Below are 22,395 nucleotides of genomic sequence, written 5' to 3' on the forward strand. Positions count from 1 at the left end.
ATATCAGCAAGCAACAGAGTTTAATTTTGTTCAACTTTCTTCTGATATTGGTCAGCCAGCGTGCAGAGACCAAAGCACTTGCTATGCTCATTTCATTGCTCTTCCACGCCTTAGTGCAGGAAAAAAAAAAAGTGAGAAACATTTATTATTGCAGACTCTCCTGATTTTACTGCTGCTGGGTAGACAGCAGAACAACTATTAATCTGGCTTGGCCAAGGATGAATTTATCTGCATGGGTGGGTATAAATGAGAAAACAGGTCTCTGTATGTGACATGAAATATGATTTTCTAGATGAGAATTCCTCTGCACAAGGTTAGAGAAAGTGAATTGGAAAGTAACGGTGTACAGCTATAATTTTGGCTAAATAAAACTAAAGCATTACTAGGCCTTCAAATTTATTCTCCAAATAGTCCACAGTGGATTTTAGGAAAAGCAAAGAATTATTTTTTAATTCAACTGAGGCCATTAAAGAGCTTTGTCCTTCAGAAGCATTATTTCAATATGATAGCTTAATTAATATATTCAATATTATGCAAATTATTTATATTTCATAATTAGTTTGGTAGGGAAAACTATATTTGTATTTGCATAGTATGTGAATTAAAGATTATGTGTATTTAGTATAGGTTGTAGAAGGAGGCGCTGATTCATAGGGGATTCCTGGAGATTCCACTCTGTATTCCAGAGTGGAATCTCTAGGAATCCCCTATGAATCAACGCCTCCTTCAGGAATCCCCTATGAATCAGCGCCTCCTTCTACAACCTATATCGATTTAACAGCCTTTGGGAGAGACTGTTGGAAGGCAGCGGTTCTAAACAGAGGGGAGTGCTTATCCATATTGTATATTTTTTCTTTTTGTTGACTTCTATGTATATTTAGTGGCTTGTCTAGGATTTGCTTTTTGGAACATTTTTGTTTTCTGCTTAAAAAACTGTGGGGGCATGAGTCATTGTGTGAAGGTATACACTCTATGGATCCACATTTATCAAGACAATGCTCTCAGCCAGGCAACCTGTCCTCCTGCATCAGGTGCCAGTGTCCATCTCTAGCATTTATCACTGCACAAGTAAGAACCTGCGGATCCACTCTCCCTGCTCTTGTGCAACCAGTCCAGGTTAATTTAAAGGGTAATGAATCCCTATAATGTTCTTTCATGATTCAGATAGAACATTTTAAAACAACTTTCCAATATACTTCTATTATCTCATTTGCTTCATTCTCTAAGTATCCTATGTTGAACCTGAAAAGTATACCTAGGTAGGCTCAGGAGCTGTGAGCTTGCTGCTGATTGGTGGCTGCACCTTGTCATTGGCGTACTGATATGCATTGCTGCTTCTTCAATAAAGGATGCTAAGATAATAGAAGTACATTGGAAAGTTTTTTAAAAGTATATATTACATTTGAATCATGAAAGAAAAAAAGTGTGTTTCATGACCCTTTATGTATGACTTAGGGGCATAAGACTGTTTAAATTAATCTCCAGATTGCTTAAATATTTTACTAACTTTGATGCAAATTGTACTTTATGTTGAGAGTGTAAGAAATAGATGACAAACTAAGCTACCAGTATAAAAAGAGAAAAAAAGAGAGAGACTGAGACACACATTAAAACAAAAAACACAAACACACATACTAGTATTTTCAAAGGAAAAGCATAATAAAAGTTATTTTGTTTTGAAAACCCCCAAAAAGCAATATATATATATATATATATATATATATATATATATATATATATATATATATATATATATAGCTCTCCATTTGCCTTTATATAAGAAATTGTTTTTTTAAATGAATGATCAGTATAGAATAACAATACCAATACACACAACGCAATGCACATTCATGCACTTAAAGGGACAGTATACACCAATTTTAATATAACTGCATATTATAGACACTACTATAAAGAAGAATATGCACACATACTGAAATAAATATCCAATATGAAACCTTTTAAAGGACCAGTAAACACAGCAGATTTGCATAATCAACAAAAGCAAGATAACAAGACAATACAATAGCATTTACTCTGAATTTCAAATGAGTAGTAGATTCTTTTCTAACACATTTCAAAATTATGTGTATTTCCACTCCCCCTGTACCATGTGATAGCAAATAGCCAATCACAAATGCATATACGTATAGTGTGAGTTCTTGCACATGCTTAGTAGGAGCTGGTGACTCAAAACGTGTAAATATAAAAGACTGTGCACATTTTTTTTAATGGAAGTAAATTGGAAAGTTGTTTAAAAGTACATGCTGTATCTGAATCCTGAAAATTAAATAAAACCTGAGTGTCCCTTTAAAAACTTACTTAGAAACTCCAAGTTTAGCTCTGTTGATAAAGTTAGTCTGGCACACCCACTGAAAGGGGCTGGAAAACCAGATAAGAGCAGACACTCCCCCTTCCCTGCATATGAAAAGATAGATAACATAAACAGGAGTCAGCAGGAGTCTGTAAACACATGTAAAGTATGCATCTGACACTTATTAAAAAATAAGCAAAACTATACATTGTTACAAAAACACTCCCAGATGGGCTATATAAATGGATCTACAAACCATTTATGCAAAGAAAACAATCTAGTGTACAATGTCCCTTTAAAGTGTAAATAACTTCTTAGGCATCATACAACATAATTTACCTATGAATCACAGTAAAATATTTAGGAGGATACCTCAGCTATATAGAAATACAAATGTTTGATATATAAATATGTGATTAGCAAGCCTCACTCTCACAATGTATAGGCGCATTTTGTAAGAACTAATAGTGGCTGGTGACACGGCTGTACGCTCTCTGCTATGATATCTACAGAGTACAAAAAGGCTGCTTATGCTGCATTCCCACCTGTATACTGCCAGTTTATGGTTGCCAGCTGTTGCTCAACATTTTCACTGTTGGAAAGAGATTCAATGTTGCAGGACTTTTTAGTGCTTAAAGATTTATGATTAATTCTGGTGGAACAATTATTGATTTAATCCAAATAAAGCTTTGTGAATAGGAAGAACCAGCTCTGCTCTCACACATGTTTGAGAAAATGGATAATTAGGCTTTAATCTGCATTGGGCGGACAATTGTTACTGTTAATGGCTTTCATTAAATTCATCTTGAAAACCTGATGAAAGTAAATATATTTTATAAGCTCAGTTAGATACAATTACTAAAATGATTGAAAACTGATGAAACATTCACTACCAGCTAAAGAATATTGTACCTTTTATAATTCAATGACTTGCAAAGAAAGGCAGGTACCATTAAAAAAAATGCAATACAAGTATATTATGTTATGATTTTATTATAAAATAGTTGCAAATATTGTAGAAAATGATGCACTATAGCTATATCATGTGTGTGTATGTATATTTTTTGTAAGTCATGTTTATACTCTCTGTATAGGGCATGTGTTACTTTCAAGAAATATTTAATGGCTGTGAACACGCTTTAAGGCAGCAACTTGTAACTGTCTAGTAATGGGGATAATACATTTTCAAAGAAAAAAAGGTTTTAGGTGAATTGAAGGATTGTGGCCATATGTTAAATGACCACTCAATGCAGTAGAATTGCATGATTAACACATGCATAATAAAAAGACAATGATTTAACACTTACTTTGAATTTCAAATAAGCAGTCATTTTTGTTTTCATACAAGCTAATTGTTCCCATTTTCCTGTCCCTGTATCATGTGACAGACATCAGCCAATCACAGACTAGTATATGTATGCCCTGTGAGCTTGTACACATGCTTAGTAGGATCTTTTTCCCAGAAGGATCTTTTTCCCAGAAAGTGTGAATATAAAAAGACTGTGCAAAGTTTGATAATGGAAGTAAATTTGGAAATATCTCAAAACTACATGCTCTATCTGAATTATAAAAATTTTTTTTGACTTCAGTGTCCCTTTAAGTATTTAAGTCTAGGTGATTGTGGTCCAAAACAACCTGTTAAAATGGATTGTTAAAGGGACATAACATTGAAATGCACATTAATCATATGTGTTGGAATTAAAGGAAAATAACAAACAGGTAAAATACATTTGTATTTTATATTATTTCTGCTCACTAGTAACAAAACACAGTCTTACTTGACATGCATGCATAAGAGATAAGTAAGATTTGTTTTTTTGTTTTTGTTTTAAATCTTTTGAATTTGGATGCTAAAGTCCTATGAACTCATGGGATCCTCTTTAGGGTGTTCCATTTACTTTTCTTCACTAATTATACTTTTAAATTATCCCCCAAAGATAACATGTAAATATAAACTAGCACTATTCAAAATAATGCCAAACGCTGGAAACTACCAACCTGCCCATTTATCACTGATTGCAAATGTGCAGTCACATGTATGCTCAAACTCAAAAATCCATTTTATGTTAAAGCAGATAAATTGGATTTTAATGTAGAGGGTTTTTTTTAATAATGTTTTTTGAGGTAATGTGGGGGAAGGGGACTCCCTCACCTAGCATACTTGCTAATCATACCCTTGTGACTATATTAATTTTAGCGTCACAACATATTATACACTTAACTTTGATGATTGACATCAATGTATCTATTTATGAAATTAGAATGAACCACCATAACTAAGATATCATAGAATAAATGAAAATTGTATTGAACCTGAATAGGCATTTTAAAGGGACATTTAAGTCAAAGTGAAACGTTTATGATTCAAATAAGGCATGCCATTTTAAACAACATTATATTTTACTTCTTTTATGAAAGTTGCTTTATTTACTTGGTATCCTTTGCAAGAAAAGTGAATCCAGGTAAGATCATAGGGGTTTAGGAGCGTGAAGCACTTATTTGCACCTTTGTTTATAGAAGAGTTACACATTGTTGCAAACACTTCTGATATTCAAAAGCTTGATTATATGGAGAGAAATCAAGCAAAATCTTTTGAAAATTTGTAGTCCTTATATTGTAATGTAGGCATCTCTCATTCACATAAAGAACCCTGCATAGTGAAATAAACATACTTCAAATTTGTGTTTTTAACATTTTTTAGGTACATCTCCACACTGATGACCAGTGTGGAGAGCTTTTGAATATCAGGCCCATAAAGTGCATAAAGTTTTTTTCTTTTTAAATGACATTTGACACGCTCTACGTCAAACATTAAAGTTTCATTTTGACTTTACTGTCACTTTTACTTGTTTATAATTATTCTTTTATTTATTCTTTCCCTTTATATAGCCCTCTTGTATTTTACATTACAGTTGCTCTGTTATTATATGCATTAATCAAACACTTTTGTGCAATTGTTAAAAATTAATTCAATACAAATTATTAAACTAAAAAAAAAAAGAATTTGGATCTAACATAAAGAATATTTTTAAAACAAAAGCACAAGAAATATAGAGGAATATAAGGAAAGTCACTAGTTTTTTTACACTAAAAAAATCCCTTTAAAATAATAGCTATATGATGAGTGGACATGCTTCAAACTAAATAGGCATTGGAACATCCAGATGAGTTGTCACTAGACGGGCCAATGGCTTAGTGATAGGTAGACACATTTACACAGGATTGAGATAGAAAAAGAGTCAACAGTAATACACCAACATAGACATGCTGCAGAAAATGCAGGAGACAAAAATTAGCTGCAGATAAGCCAGGAAACACTGTCTTGATGATGAGAGGTCTAGGGTACCAGTACTTACTTACCAAGAAAATGTAGGTCCTGAATACTGACCAAGAAAATGTAGGTCCATGAGCATTGAAAGAAATCATGAAAAACATTGTTTTTATTTGTTGAGGATAATTATATCCTAATATATCTGTCTCTTCTTCATAACAAGAACTCTACTTGGCAAGATAAACAGCTCTCAAGTTTCTAAAACTCTTTGGAGGATGTAGCAGTACACCCAAGACCAGAGAGAATCGGGCCCATAGTCTTGCTGCTGAGACATTGATAATTCCTGAGAGGCCAGCTGCAGGCTATGGGGCCGATTTATTAATGTGCGGGCGGATATCATCATGTCCGCCCCACATCGATAAATGCTGACAGCATACACTGCATGAACATGGGGATGTCTTAGCTCACTATGTTTCTGTTTTTCTTGTGCTGTCTATGTAAATTGCTGCAGTCACTAGATCCATAGGGTCTATATGCATAGGTGTCCAAAGGGGTGGCAAAATACTGCCATCCACGGGACTCTGAAATACTGTGTATCCAGTAAGTGCTGACAACTGCTACCATATTTTGTCAACACTTAGTTGAACTGATGGACACTTTAAATGCTGATATGCCAGTCCACTGCATTTGGTAGGCTATAATTCCTTTTGTTGTTCACTCATCACTCATCATGGTTTAATGTTTTTAAGAGTGAAGTTGGTTTCTCCACTATTGAAAATAGCAACAGTCAAAAATGCTTCTGTAATGGTCTAGTGGGACTTGTTTAAGTTCATAGCAGTTGAATGTAAGATCAAACTAAAGTTTATGAAATACTTATTAATGGTGTGACGGGGTTGACAGATACATTACAGTTCACTCAACACAATAAACGCTATCATCACTTAGTTTTTTTTATAGCATTGGATCTCCACTTGTTAAACATGTAGTGGCTGTACTCTTTCAGTATCATTTAGTGCAATGCTTTCCAAGTAATTATTGGACTATCAGTGGTTCTTACAAAGAGTGTTCAAAGTGCATTAAAATGTCTTCAGGCAAGCACTTAATGAGAGTCTGCCATTTAGTTTCACTATTTTAATTGAGATGTCAAGTGAGCAATGAGCTTTAAGTGCTTTTACATTTTTATTCATGACAAAAAAGTACCCAAAATCTGATAACAGTTTATTAATTCAAGCCATTTCCTAGTAGGCTACAAATTCAGTTAAGTTTCAGACTGTGTCTCTTTGCTTCTAATTAGTATATTACCCTGGGCAAACCCTTCATAATTTATGTAAGAACATGGATATAACTTTACCTGCTATATACAATTTCTAAAGAATTAATTAACATCATGCATTGAAATTATGACAATTAATTTAATATATAAATCAATTAGCTTTTTTGTATTACAGATAGCCTTAGAAAGATAGCACCATAAGTATCTGTCCCAAGTTATCAATAACAGCAGATAAACTAATAATAATAAAAATAACTAATAATAATAATAATAATAATAATAATAATAATAAATATGTAGTGATGTCATACACAATATAGCCCCATTGGGGATGATGTAACTTTGACATCATCAAATGATGTTTTATCTTAATATATATATATATATATATATATATATATATATATATATATATATATATATATATATATATATATATATATATATATATATATATATAAACTGTGTGTGTCTGTGTGTGAATTAGTACAGAAACATATGTATCATTGCAAATATAATCTATTGTTTTAGGCATATTCTTAATAAATCTCTATTTCAGTTAATGAAATGAATATGTAATTCTAAGCTTGGATTTAGTTTGTAAAGTATAGTAACTATAGTCCATCTCTGGTTGTTCAACATACGTTTCACTACTAACCAAGTATGAGAACTTGATAAAATGATAAAGATGTATGAGTTCTTAGAGAGGATAAAACAACATATTTGGATGCTTTGAACTTAATTTTAGATAATAAAAAAAATATTTATTAGGGTTAACTTTTGTTATATTTAAAAATAATTTAATAACTACTATATTACATATAGGTATAGAAAACAACATTACACACATACCACATTAGTGCCTGTAGCCAACATATATTTTTCATTAGATATTAGCTATTAATAAATTGAATATATAGATATCTTTATACATATATAGGACCAAGCTCATGGCATGTTTCTTTAACGTTAATAAAGCTGTAAATTAAATACACAGGATGGGTTGAAGATCATTTTGCTAGGAAGAAAGTAAACACATTTTGTCTTGTTTATTATCAATTCTTCATGACTGATGTAGGACTGCATCAACATTTTTCCTTGAATTATATTCACACATAGCCCTAACTGACCCAAGTCCCTAAATGAAATCTCCAGTGGCAACAGCAATTACTGTACAGGATGGAACCAAACCAGATTTACAGACATAACTCTCTAATGACACTACTTAAACAGAATGGATGTATTTGGCTGACTCCCAGTGAACCTTTCTCTTAATTAGCATAGATAAAGTTGTTGTAAAATAACAATTTCAGGAAGTTACTTCTGTGAATTTAAATTTTTAATATATTTATTTGAGTCAATGCTATGACAAGGGACATGTGTTAGTGCTGTTTATTACTTAGAAAATATAACCAATTTGGTCTGAAGTAATCTCTGAGGCACAGTTTCAATAGTTGCTTAGCAACATGGTTTATTCCACTCAACTATACTTACAGATTCTCTAGATTGTAGAGGCCCTAAATGATAGAATTGAAACCAACATACAGCTGGGATACCCACCTGTACATTGTTACATAGAACGTGTGCTCTCAAGTGATGAATAAAATGTATGTAAATATGCTGATATTAATAGAACAAACAAGAGTTAACAGAATGGAATATTACAATGTGCAATATAAAATAAAAACATAGATTTTGACGGCAGATAAGAATCATAGAACCAACAAGTCTGCCTATAATTTCCTAAAAGCATAAAATTATCTAGATTGTAGGATATCTTTATGCTTTATCCCAGGCATTCTTAAAGTCTCCCACTGTGTTTACCTTAACCACCTATAATGGAAGCCTATTCCAAGAATAAACTGTGAAGAAATGACGCTTGAGCCTACTACCGTTCATTTTGAGATTATGACCCCTTGTGCTTGGATTTTTCATTTTATAAAAAATACTCACAGCCTCAGCTTTACTAAGCCCCTTAATATAATTATAAGTTACTATTATATCACCCCTTTTATATTCTAAGCAGAAGGTGCTGGAAGAAATTGGTTCCAAACTAGTCTATTTTCCTGCTGATAAAGGGACTTGACACTTGAAAAATGGTTGTTCCTGTGCCGAATAAACCAACTTTTAAGTGGGATTTACTCTCTCAGCCATTCAGTGGTAGTCCCAAGCCTCTGTTGTACACAATCATCCACTTGTTCTTAGTTTCATTTTAAAATTTACTCAACATATATAAGATTTCAGTCATATATGCCCGTTTAAGGGCCAGATTACAAGTGAAGCGCAAAATAAAAATGCTAATTTTATTTTCTTAATAAAATATAAAACATACTTTTTTTGTGGCCAATTGGGGCACTTTTAGAAAATTAACCAGAGATCTGATCTCTGGTAAAGTTTCTGAGCAAGAGCTCGTGGTAGCAATAATCAGCCACTTGTAATGGCTGGTTATTTATCGTGCACCCGTAAAAGGGTGAATTTGCCCGTTCACTGGCACACGTTAAATTAGCACTCCACTTGTAATCTAGACCTAAGTGTTTAGTTGTTTTTATTTTAATGTTAATTATAAAATCATGCAAAATTGATATAAAATTAATATTTGCACAAGTAACAAACTGATGTTATTTGCTAAATGAAAATAAAAACCCTTTATTAAACCCTTTAGACAGTCATCATCAATGTTCAATCAAATAGCCACCATCTTTTACATCTTTGTTGGTATGGGAAAATCTATGAAAAAGATGAAAAGCCTGAAAAGGCTTCTTCCTTAAAGGGATAGTAAACACCAAAAATGTTATTTAAAAAGATAGATAATCCCTTTCTTACCCATTCCCCCTTTTTGCATAACTAACACTGTTATAGAAATATACTTTTTACCTCTGTAATTACCTTGTATCCAAGCTTCTGCAGGCTGCCTATTTACCTCAGGTCTTTTGACAGACTTGCATTTCAGTCAATTAGTGCTGTCTTTTAAATAACTTCACGTGCATGAGCACAATATTATCTATATGAAATACATGAACTAATGCCCTCTAGCTTTGAAAAATGGTCAAATGCAGAGGCGGCCTTCAAGGGCTAAGAAATTAGCATATGAGCCTACCTAGGTTTAGCTTTCAACTAAGAATAACAAGAGAACAAAGCAAATTTGATGATAAAAGTAAATTAGAAAGTTGTTTAAAATGGCATGCCCTATCTTAATCATAAAAGTTAAATTTAAACTTTACTATCCCTTTAAAGCTTTTTAGTGTTAGCTGTTTCTCTGTTCGAAGTGTAAGAAAAACAAAGGTTCTTATTTTTTTGTGGGTTTAGTTAAAAGGACACTGTACAATAAGTAGCTATAAGCCAAAGGACATTAGTAGGAAGTGCCTAGCTGTACACAACTTATACAGCTGTATTGGTTTCAATATACAGTTAAACATCTTTACTACAATTTTTGCTCATGCTAAAAATTAACAAAAATATAACATGTATAATTTTGATCTTTCATATAGGAATTGGAATTAAAATATTCAATGGATAAGAACGGGGACTGTTTTTTTATACTAAAATTTAGATTGGACATAGTGTAGCATCAAGGAATTGCAGATTTAAGTTGTCATATCTTGCCTACATTTTCAGCATTACATTTATCATTAATTTGAGCATGTTTACATGGTTGGATTTTCAGTTGCCAATTAAACTGTGCTCTACTTTCATACTAAAATCAAAGCAAAATGTTTTATACCCATCTAGGAAAAATAACTTGATTATATTTTCTTAGGCACTCTAAGGCAATTGCAATGACATTAACCATGATGGACTAAATACTAATTTTTATGTTTTACATAACTGTTATATAAATATCTAAATGCCAAAGAATGCCTGTATGTTGTGTTTAGTGCATGTTATGTGATAACTGTTATTGCAGTTTCTACTGGTTTAAAAAAAAAAAAAAAAAAAAAACTCCCGGTAAATTATTTCCTCACATTATCGGCTAGATTACGAGTGGAGCGGAGCATCAAACTCCATAAGCTGGATAAATATGCCCCTTAATCTCTTCCATCTTTATATTTTGTACTTATGGAACATTTTTATCTGAGATACACAGACATGGGTAAACATTTACATTTCCATTATAAAAAAATGATCGTTTTAAAATGAGCGCTGATATTACCAATTCATTTTATTGACAATAACTTTATTATTTGTAGTTCAAAAAGAAGCAGAAACCTCCCGAGCTCCTCCCAGAAAAGCAGCTGCAACTCCATCACCTTCAATAAAAGGTACAACAATGTTTAATCTAGAGACATTACTGCATTATTTTTCCAGTGATTTTTGCATTACAGGTAGCCCTCAGTTTACGCCGGGGTTAGGAAGGAATGGTTGTAAATCGAAACTGTTGTAAATTGAAACCCAGTTTATAATGTAAGTCAATGGGAAGTGAGGGAGTTAGGTTCCAGGCCCGTCTCAAAATTGGCGTAAGTAACACCTAATACATTATTTTTAAAGCTTTGAAATTAAGATTTTAAATGCTAAACAGCATTATAAACCTAATAAAATAATCACACAACATAGACTTTACTTGCATTTTTCTGCAAACAGTTCTTTCGATGCATTCCAATCTGGACTGATTTATAGACAGGAAGATCTTGTTCCTTTGCAAGCTGCTCGATAGCTCAGGTCTTGTTAAACTGATTAATTTCAGCTTGCTTGGCTTGCATATCTTTGCTGCAACACAAGCGGACAGCTCCACCTACTGGCTATTTTAATCAATGCACTGCTTCTCAATGCTTTTCAATAGCAGTCACATGACTGAAAAAAAGGTTGTTATTCTGAAACGGTGCAAATTAAACCCTTGTAAACCGAGGGCCACCTGTATTGACCATGTAATAATAAAAATAATAATAATAATAATAATAATAATAATAATAATAATAATAAAAAAAATAGAAATAATAAAGTTGGCATTCATAGTATAGGGTAATCAAGTAAAGAAAAAAAAATTGTTCTGAAATAATAGGACCATACAATGCAATGCATTATCCATTTCAAAATGCTTAACCTTGAGTATGTTTCAGATATCAACTGTGTTTGTTCCATATTGTGCTAAAAAAATCAACATTTGCAGTGGATATGACATTAACAATTTTGCCACATGTCTCGAAGATCAACATGAGTGTAAGCGTACAGTATATGAACTCATCTACAGTGTCATACTAGACCTATCACCAGCCCCCAATCTTATCTGCCTTGAAAAATGTCCTGTACTGCTTTTAATGTGGATAAAATGGAAATATATTAAGAAGTTGTACCAATTAGTGATGTAGGGAAATGGCTTTGAGTATATTGGTAGCTATGGAACTGGAATCAACATGATCTTATTAGTATTACCAACTTATAGAAAACAAAAAATAAACCTTGATGTATAGTGGTAGAGCAGAAAGATGCATTACGTTTAATAGGACTCAAGCCAGGACAATGCTGTCTCATGGAGGCAAACATCATATTAACAGGGGATAATCAACAGTTTTCAAAGCAGAAGAGTGATCAAGAATATATGGTGAAATCATCTTTTAACTTTGACAGCAAGTAAGCCATTGGCTCATCTATTAGGTGCATTTTCATTAACGTTTTTAGGCTGAAAGCCAAATTCTAGAAGGTCAAGGAAGGAGACATAGGAAAGGAAAATGTATGTGTGGTGTTTGTAGATTTCTAGCAAGTTAGATAGCAGTGCAAATAGAAATGCTGGGTGATAGAAAACAATGCAAGTTTTAAAATAGTAATAAGGAGTAGACTTCTTCTATGATATGCTTAGTATATGGTTAGTATATGCTTTACAATATAAGGCAACATTAAAGAAATTCATATAAATTATTACGTTACCAATTGTCTTATCCTAATTATTTTTCCCCCCCAAAAAATAATTTTTAGTATTTTGGCTTATAATGTAATATATATTTTATGTCTGATTCAGTGTTAACAGGAGCTGGGGCTACAGTTTACTGATATTTGTATACCTCTATTACTTAGGTGGCTAACACATCCTTTATCACTGTTAAAAGCACCCTGTCTGTTATATCTCAATAAAGCAGTTGATTCCTAAAATTTTTGCAGAAATTGCATTTTTTAGAATAATAAATTGATATAAACAATGCGACTTTTACAGATTTTCTTATTTTACTTTTATCTCACCATTGAATATATAAACAGATATTGTTTGACATACGTTTTTGAAAGACAAGTTACTTTTTTAATCAGTCTAATGAAGAGTGAGTCTAATAAATGTGAAATGTTCATTATATTCATTAGGTTCTCTCTTCTGTTGATTGAATTAATTTGAATCTAATGAAGTAGAAATATGCCAAAAGGAAGCTGACAAGCATCAAGAGGGCTTTACTAAATCAGAAAGCTGTGGGCCAATGGCAGATGCGCTGAACAGATAAATGCTGCAAAAGAGATGAATTCTATACAATTTTTAAAGCAGAAATATGAAATTATGAAAATATTTTCCTGTAGGAAATGCATGTATAATTCAAGAACACTGCTGGTATTTAGCTATTATCACTTAGAGCAATATTATTAGTTATGTATTATTTATTTTATTATATATATAATAAATAGCACACAATTTTAAGAAGTTTTCCATTTTACTTCCATTATCAAATTTTGCACAGTCTTTTTATATCCACCATTTTTGAGGCGCCAGCTCCTACTGAGCATGTGCACAAGCTGACAGGGTATACGTATACTATATACTAGTCTGTGATTGGCTGATGTCTGTCACATGATACAGTGTGCTGGCAAAAGAAAGAAAAAAATGTTGCCAGAATAAAATATCTTGCTTTTGCTAAACTCAGTGTTATTGCATTGTCTTTTTTAATGCACTTGTCAATTATGCAATTCTACTGTATTTATTGATCCTTTAAGGTTTATTCATTTACCAGCACTGTGTTATCTGTCATTCTTTAGCTATAAGGATAATTCTTCAAAGGGACACTGTACTTTAGATTTTTCTTTGCATACATTTTTTTGTAGATGATCCATTTATATAGCCTATCAGGGAGTGTTTTTGTAAAAATGTATAGTTTTGCTTATTTTTTAATAACATTGTGCTGGTTTTCAGACTCCTAACCTAGCCCCAACGTTTTAGATGTATACTGATGTATACAGACTTCTGTTTGTATGATGGTTCTATTCATATTCATATGCAATGGAGGGGGATGTTCTGCTCTCAGCACTTTCAGTGGGTGTCCCAAACTAACCTCATCAGCAGTGCTAAATTGGGAGCTTCTAAGGAAGTTTTTAAAAAGTTTTATACTCAATTTTTATATCAGTATCTGTGCATATTATTTGTTATAGTAGTGTCTGTTACAATCAGTTAAATTAAAATTGGTGCACACTGCCCCTTTACTGCTTATTTCATACTGGTAGTTGTAAAACCAAGAAATGGAAGAGTAGATTTAAAAAGACTACATACAGGTATACCTCACTTTACAGCGCTTCACTTTACAGCGCTTCACTTTACAGCGCTTCGCTAATACAGCGCTTTGTGGAGCTGAAGTTCAACCTCCAAAGATTTTGAAACAGTGCTGTAATCATCGTGAGATTGCGAGAAAAGGGACTCACACCGTTTTGTTATGCTCAGTTCACTCTGTTAACAGCATTACAGTGCAATCTGTGTCTCGTGGTATAGTCTGACAAATTTTACTGCAGTCATTGTCACTATTTTACAGGTACAGTATTTATTGAATACTATGCTGTGCTAGTGTTAAACTAAATGCAGCACTATTGCACTCCTAATATTTGTTAGTTCAAACATGTTTTCAAGTTTTTAAACACACTGGCAAGTGAAAAGAAAGCTAAAACTGCCTTGTTTCACTTTAAGGCGGTTTTCACTTTACAGCGGGGCTCCGGTCCCTAACCCGCTGTATGAGCGGGGTATACCTGTATAACTATATATTTTTTATTTGACTTAGACACAGTATTATATTTTTAAACATATACTGTATATATACTAAATACACAAACACACAGACTTCCATTCCAAGAGCCTGCTGTGTGAAAACATACAATTGATTTGTGACATTATTTTCAATGGAATTTCAATCCATTAGAAACACTTCTACTTGAATTAAGTATACAATATAATAATGTGATTATTAGAAAAAGCAAACAATAAAAAAAAATATATATTTCAACAAAGGACATTTGATTTAGTCTGCTGTTTTGATTGCTGACGTGATTGCCTTTTAAATTCTGAAGTATTCACCTTTACAGGGAGTGCAGAATTATTAGGCAAGTTGTATTTTTGAGGATTAATTAACCCAAAAAACTCATTAATATCAAAGCTGAATAGTTTTGGAAGTAGTTTTTAGTTTGTTTTTAGTTATAGCTATTTTAGGGGGATATCTGTGTGTGCAGGTGACTATTACTGTGCATAATTATTAGGCAACTTAACAAAAAACAAATATATACCCATTTCAATTTTTTTTTTTACCAGTGAAACCAATATAACATCTCAACATTCACAAATATACATTTCTGACATTCAAAAACAAAACAAAAACAAATCAGTGACCAATATAGCCACCTTTCTTTGCAAGGACACTCAAAAGCCTGCCATCCATGGATTCTGTCAGTGTTTTGATCTGTTCACCATCAACATTGCGTGCAGCAGCAACCACAGCCTCCCAGACACTGTTCAGAGAGGTGTACTGTTTTCCCTCCTTGTAAATCTCACATTTGATGATGGACCACAGGTTCTCAATGGGGTTCAGATCAGGTGAACAAGGAGGCCATGTCATTAGATTTTCTTCTTTTATACCCTTTCTTGCCAGCCACGCTGTGGAGTACTTGGACGCGTGTGATGGAGCATTGTCCTGCATGAAAATCATGTTTTTCTTGAAGGATGCAGACTTCTTCCTGTAACACTGCTTGAAGAAGGTGTGTTCCAGAAACTGGCAGTAGGACTGGGAGTTGAGCTTTACTCCATCCTCAACCCGAAAAGGCCCCACAAGCTCATCTTTGATGATACCAGCCCAAACCAGTACTCCACCTCCACCTTGCTGGCGTCTGAGTCGGACTGGAGCTCTCTGCCCTTTACCAATCCAGCCACGGGCCCATCCATCTGGCCCATCAAGACTCACTCTCATTTCATCAGTCCATAAAACCTTAGAAAAATCAGTCTTGAGATATTTCTTGGCCCAGTCTTGACATTTCAGCTTGTGTGTCTTGTTCAGTGGTGGTCATCTTTCAGCCTTTCTTACCTTGGCCATGTCTCTGAGTATTGCACACCTTGTGCTTTTGGGCACTCCAGTGATGTTGCAGCTCTGAAATATGGCCAAACTGGTGGCAAGTGGCATCTTGGCAGCTGCACGCTTGACTTTTCTCAGTTCATGGGCAGTTATTTTGCGCCTTGGTTTTTCCACACACTTCTTGCGACCCTGTTGACTATTTTGAATGAAACGCTTGATTGTTCGATGATCACGCTTCAGAATCTTTGCAATTTTGAGAGTGCTGCATCCCTCTGCAAGATATCTCACTATTTTTTACTTTTCTGAGCCTGTCAAGTCCTTCTTTTGACCCATTTTGCCAAAGGAAAGGAAGTTGCCTAATAATTATGCACACCTGTAGAACACATAGGGTGTTGATGTCATTAAACCACACCCCTTCTCATTACAGAGATGCACATCACCTAATATGCTTAATTGGTAGTAGGCTTTCAAGCCTATACAGCTTGGAGTAAGACAACATGCATAAAGAGGATGATGTGGTCAAAATACTCATTTGCCTAATAATTCTGCACTCCCTGTAGAATTAAATATTTCCTCAGATGTGTGAGATAATAGCTACAGGCATGTCTGTCTATATCAAACATCACTAGATTTTATCATGAGGATTTAGCATTTTAATGTAAATTGTGTGCAATTTTATTAATGCCAGTTATTTATTTCTAGGATTAGTTGGTAATTAAAAAAATAATGGACTTCAGGATTTCATTCTCCTAGTGATATAAAGCTAAGGTAACAAACCCAAGCTGAATTTGCTGCCGCAGCTTAGAGTATAATACCCAGCTGTCTAATTTATAATTACCAGAACAGTAACATTAATAAGCATATGTTTGGCTATTACTTTCATACATTTTTTGTATGTAGTTATATATTTCATCTGACTGCTGGAAAACAAGACTTACATGACTCATTAGGGAAGTGTAGAAACACCAGTTAGTCTTAAATAAAATGTGGTAAATGTCATGTTGTTATTTTGCTGTTAAAGACTGATTAAAAGTTGAGTAACAGCTGTGCAAGAAGAATACTTATAAATTTGCTGTGAAAAATCAAAACTAACAAATTTGTGATGTATCCTTACATTTTTTTACAGCTCAAATATTTTGCTGAAGGGTCCTGTCGTTTAATATATAACTGGTACAATGAGAAAGGAACTTGCACCCTATTGCAATCAGTGGATAGAGTAGGGATGCCATGGCCAGGGAAAATGAATAGGAACACTAGGGGGAAATGTATTGCATTGCTATTATACTAAATGTGTAACCACATGGAAATGGTGCATGTAAGGCACAGTAAACACTTTGTAGTTGAAAGATATTCCTGATGCCTTGCTATAAAAGAGCAAATCAAACAGATCTAAACAATTTTAAATCAAAGTAACACTAAATGACATGAAAAGGGGGCAAAATAAACACTAAACATATATACTGGTAAGTAATATAATTATGCATGACTAAACATTGTATATTAAAATCTTAAGGTGTTAACTGTCCATTTAACATTAAAGTACAGAAAGGTCAAAACTGGAATGTGCATAAATGCATTTTAATTTTGAATAAAACATGTTCCCAATATGCTTCCATTAGAAACAAATGGTTTTAGTAAAAATGTTTACTTTTTTCCAGCAGCATATGCACATATGCCATGAGAGCCCCTTCATCAGTATTTAAACATTATACCTTTTCAGAGACTCAGTATTGGCCTGTATGGCACAAATGAAGTATTCACAGGCACAATACACACCAATTCCAGCTCTCTAAGCTTTAATACTGGTTTACAGTAACTATTACAGGAAGCATTTTTTGCAAATGGAAGTATTACAAAAATGCTTCTATTTAAAGTTGAAATGCACCCATGCACATTTCAATTTTGACCTTTATATCCCTTTAAGTCATTAACTCTAGTAGTTTTAGAAAGAAAACATTTTTTTCATTGTTTAAAAAGATAGATAATCCCTTTATTACCCATTCCCTAGTTTTGCTCAGTCAACACAGTTATATTAATATACTTTTTACCTCTGTGATTACCTTGTATCTAAGCCTCTTCTAACAGTCCCTTATCACATGGCTATTTATTTATTATCTATTGACTTGCATTTTAGCCAATTAGTGCTGTGTCCTGCATAGCTCCACTGGCTTGAGCACAAGGTTATCTATATGGCCCACATGAACTAGCAGTCTCCTGTTGTGAAAAGCTAATAAAAAACATGTGATAAGAGGCTGTCTGTAGTAGCTTAGAAACAGGCAGAAATTTTGAAGTTTAAATGTTATAAAGTATATTAATATAACATAGTTGGTTGTGCAAAGCTGGGGATGGAATGGATAGTAAAGGTGCTATCTATCTTTGTAACCAATAACAATTTTGGTGTAGACTGTCCCTTTAATATATGTTTTAACCATTCAGTCTCTAGATCCAACAGTCTCTAAATAGTCTATTTTATTTTTGGTGACTGCAATAGCAAGCTTTAAATTATTCTATTCCAGCTAAAAAAAATTGCAAATGGTAGTAATGATCTCAATAGACCTTCATGAAGAATACTTTATTTTTATGAGTAGTTGTAAACTTTACACCTAGAAAACAATCTTCCACTTTCTTGATTAAAGCTTATCTGTGACAAAATAATATTTTTTGTATTACAATGATTACTATTGTTTAGTATCAACCAATATTGATTTCCTTTTAAAATGTTTGTTTCTTTTTTGAAATATATTTAAGAAGGTTTAAATAAGCTCATAAAGCGCTTTTTACTATTTGTACCTATATTTTTACACAGAGGTTAATATGCAAATAGGACTCTGTTGATGACATATTTTATAAATAAATACTCAGCTACAAGGCATTATCCTATAAAAATAAACTTACACGCCTTTTAAGAATTTGCACAATCTGGGTTTATGGTATTATGTGTGGTGATATATTATAGTATTATAGAAATATTTAATATATTATATAGTATTATAGAAATATTTATAGTAATATAATACACACAACATTGTAAAACATGCCATTTTCATTCATTCATTTTATGTTTACATTTCGATTTAATAGAAATATCAGAATTCAGAGATGTGAATATTGGAAGTTTGATTTAAGTAAATATTTTAGCACTTTTTATATTTTAAGTTTGAAAGATATTGACAGTCATATAAGATTCAAAACCCATGTGCGTTATCCCAAGAATAAAATAGGAGCCAAAGATATTGCAATATTTATGATTAGGATTATCATCAATAACCCTTTAGCTGCCAGAAGGCACTGGAATGTATTGTCAAGCAATGTGTTGTCAAGCTTACAGAAAGAAAGAGGAATTGTTTCAGGGAAAGAGAATTGGTTTAAATATTTGAGAGGATTGCAGAAATAAAAGCTTCAAAGATCAAATAAGCAAGCTGTTATAAGTAGACAATAATTTTAGCAGCTTGTGCTGACATCAGTATGGAAGCAGTTGAGAAATTTCTGTAGGTCAATAGCAGATGAACCAATAAGAATAGAAAATGATTCCTCTAATGCATTTTAGAGAACATACAGCAATAAAGGTGTAAAGGGCTTTACTGTTTTATGTGCTTTACTGGCAATATATGGAATACATCTTTGTCAGAGGAGTAAACTGGAGGATTTTGTTATTTCATTTATACCAGGGCATATGAGGGAAAATTACCCCATGTCAGCATACTAACTAAAGCAGATGGCAACTAACATTGCTGAATACAGCTATTTAAAGAGTGATACAAGTAATGTACAGAGCGATACAAGTAATGTACAGTTATGGCTCCCAGTTAGCGCTGAGACCAGTGATATAGAGACTGTAAATATAGAGTCAATAACATTAGTGAGAGAGAAGAGTTTAAAGGTAATATAAATTTGCTTATCTCTAGACTTGAGCAGCACTGAATAATTCATTTAGGAAGAAAGATTTGGAATACATATTCTGAAAAATTAGTTCTTCAAAGTATTTGTGTGCTGCAGAATTCGATATTTGGTTCGTTTAAAACAAACCAAATACTGAATATTTGTTAAAAACATAATTTATGCTTACCTAATAAATTCCTTTCTCCTGTAGTGTAGTCAGTCCACGGGTCATCCATTACTTATGGGATTATATCTCCTCCCTAACAGGAAGTGCAAGAGGATCACCCAAGCAGAGCTGCTATATAGCTCCTCCCCTCTACGTCATACCCAGTCATTCGACCGAAACCAAACGAGAAAGGAGAAACTATAGGGTGCAGTGGTGACTGGAGTTTAATTTAAAATTTAGACCTGCCGTAAAAACAGGGCGGGCCGTGGACTGACTACACTACAGGAGAAAGGAATTTATCAGGTAAGCATAAATTATGTTTTCTCCTGTTAAGTGTAGTCAGTCCACGGGTCATCCATTACTTATGGGATACCAATACCAAAGCTAAAAGTACACGGATGACGGGAGGGACAGGCAGGACCTTTACACGGAAGGAACCACTGCCTGAAGAACCTTTCTCCCAAAAACAGCCTCCGAAGAAGCAAAAGTGTCAAATTTGTAAAATTTTGAAAAGGTGTGAAGTGAAGACCAAGTTGCAGCCTTGCAAATCTGTTCAACAGAGGCCTCATTCTTAAAGGCCCAGGTGGAAGCCACAGCTCTAGTGGAATGAGCTGTAATTCTTTCAGGAGGCTGCTGTCCAGCAGTCTCATAGGCTAAACGTATTATGCTACGAAGCCAGAAAGAGAGAGAGGTAGCCGAAGCCTTTTGACCTCTCCTTTGTCCAGAATAAACGACAAACAGGGAAGAAGTTTGTCGAAAATCTTTAGTTGCCTGCAAATAAAATTTCAGGGCACGGACAACGTCCAGATTGTGCAGAAGTCGTTCCTTCTTTGAGGAAGGGTTAGGGCACAATGAAGGAACAACAATCTCTTGATTGATATTCCTGTTGGTGACTACCTTAGGTAAGAACCCAGGTTTAGTACGCAGAACTACCTTGTCTGAATGAAAAATCAGATAAGGGGAATCACAATGTAAGGCTGAAAACTCAGAGACTCTTCGAGCCGAGGAAATAGCCATTAGGAATAGAACTTTCCAAGATAACAGCTTGATATCAATGGAATGAAGGGGTTCAAACGGAACACCCTGTAAAACATTAAGAACTAAGTTTAAGCTCCATGGCGGAGCAACAGTTTTAAACACAGGCTTAATCCTGGCCAAAGCCTGACAAAAAGCCTGAACGTCTGGAACTTCAGACAGACGCTTGTGCAAAAGAATGGACAGAGCTGAGATCTGTCCCTTTAACGAACTAGCAGATAAATCCTTTTCTAAGCCTTCTTGTAGAAAAGACAATATCCTAGGAATCCTAACCTTACTCCATGAGTAACTCTTGGATTCGCACCAATGTAAGTATTTATGCCATATTTTATGGTAAATTTTCCTGGTAACAGGTTTCCTAGCCTGTATTAAGGTATCAATCACTGACTCCGAGAATCCACGCTTTGATAGAATCAGGCGTTCAATCTCCATGCAGTCAGCCTCAGAGAAATTAGATTTGGATGTTTGAAAGGACCCTGAACCAGAAGGTCCTGTCTCAGAGGCAGAGACCATGGTGGACAGGACGACATGTCCACTAGATCTGCATACCAGGTCCTGCGTGGCCACGCAGGCGCTATTAGAATCACCGATGCTCTCTCCTGCTTGATCCTGGCAATCAGATGAGGAAGTATCGGGAAGGGTGGAAACACATAAGCCATGTTGAAGACCCAAGGTGCTGTCAGAGCATCTATCAGAAACGATTCCGGGTCCCTGGATCTTGATCCGAAACAAGGAAGCTTGGCGTTCTGGCGAGACGCCATGAGATCCAGATCTGGTTTGCCCCAACGCCGAAGCAGTTGTGCAAATACTTCCGGGTGAAGTTCCCATTCCCCCGGATGAAAAGTCTGGCGACTTAGGAAATCCGCCTCCCAGTTCTCCACGCCTGGGATGTGGATCGCTGACAGGTGGCAAGAGTGAGACTCTGCCCAGCAAATTATCTTTGAGACTTCCATCATCGCTAGGGAACTCCTTGTCCCTCCCTGATGGTTGATGTAAGCCACAGTCGTGATGTTGTCCGACTGGAACCTGATGAACCTCAGAGTTGCTAGCTGAGGCCAAGCCAGAAGAGCATTGAGAACTGCTCTCAATTCCAGAATGTTTATTGGAAGGAGACTCTCCTCCTGAGTCCATGATCCCTGAGCCTTCAGGGAATTCCAGACAGAGCCCCAACCTAGTAGGCTGGCGTCTGTTGTTACAATTGTCCAGTCTGGCCTGCTGAAGGGCATT

The 22,395-nt window shown here is 34.4% G+C and overlaps 1 protein-coding gene across 50 annotated transcripts in view; it reads left to right on the plus strand.

The window, feature by feature from the left end:
• The window catches only part of TRDN (triadin), a 950,114-nt gene that overhangs the window by 257,827 nt on the left and 669,892 nt on the right, over positions 1 to 22,395 (plus strand). For all 50 annotated transcript variants that reach the window (XM_053710723.1, XM_053710722.1, XM_053710726.1 and 47 more), the window contains exon 14: positions 11,046 to 11,117. In XM_053710723.1, the coding sequence (XP_053566698.1) occupies positions 11,046 to 11,117 (72 nt within the window). The remainder of the gene's footprint in view (positions 1 to 11,045; positions 11,118 to 22,395) is intronic.

This window comes from Bombina bombina, chromosome 4 (genome assembly GCF_027579735.1).
Source record: "Bombina bombina isolate aBomBom1 chromosome 4, aBomBom1.pri, whole genome shotgun sequence".
NCBI lineage: Eukaryota > Metazoa > Chordata > Amphibia > Anura > Bombinatoridae > Bombina > Bombina bombina.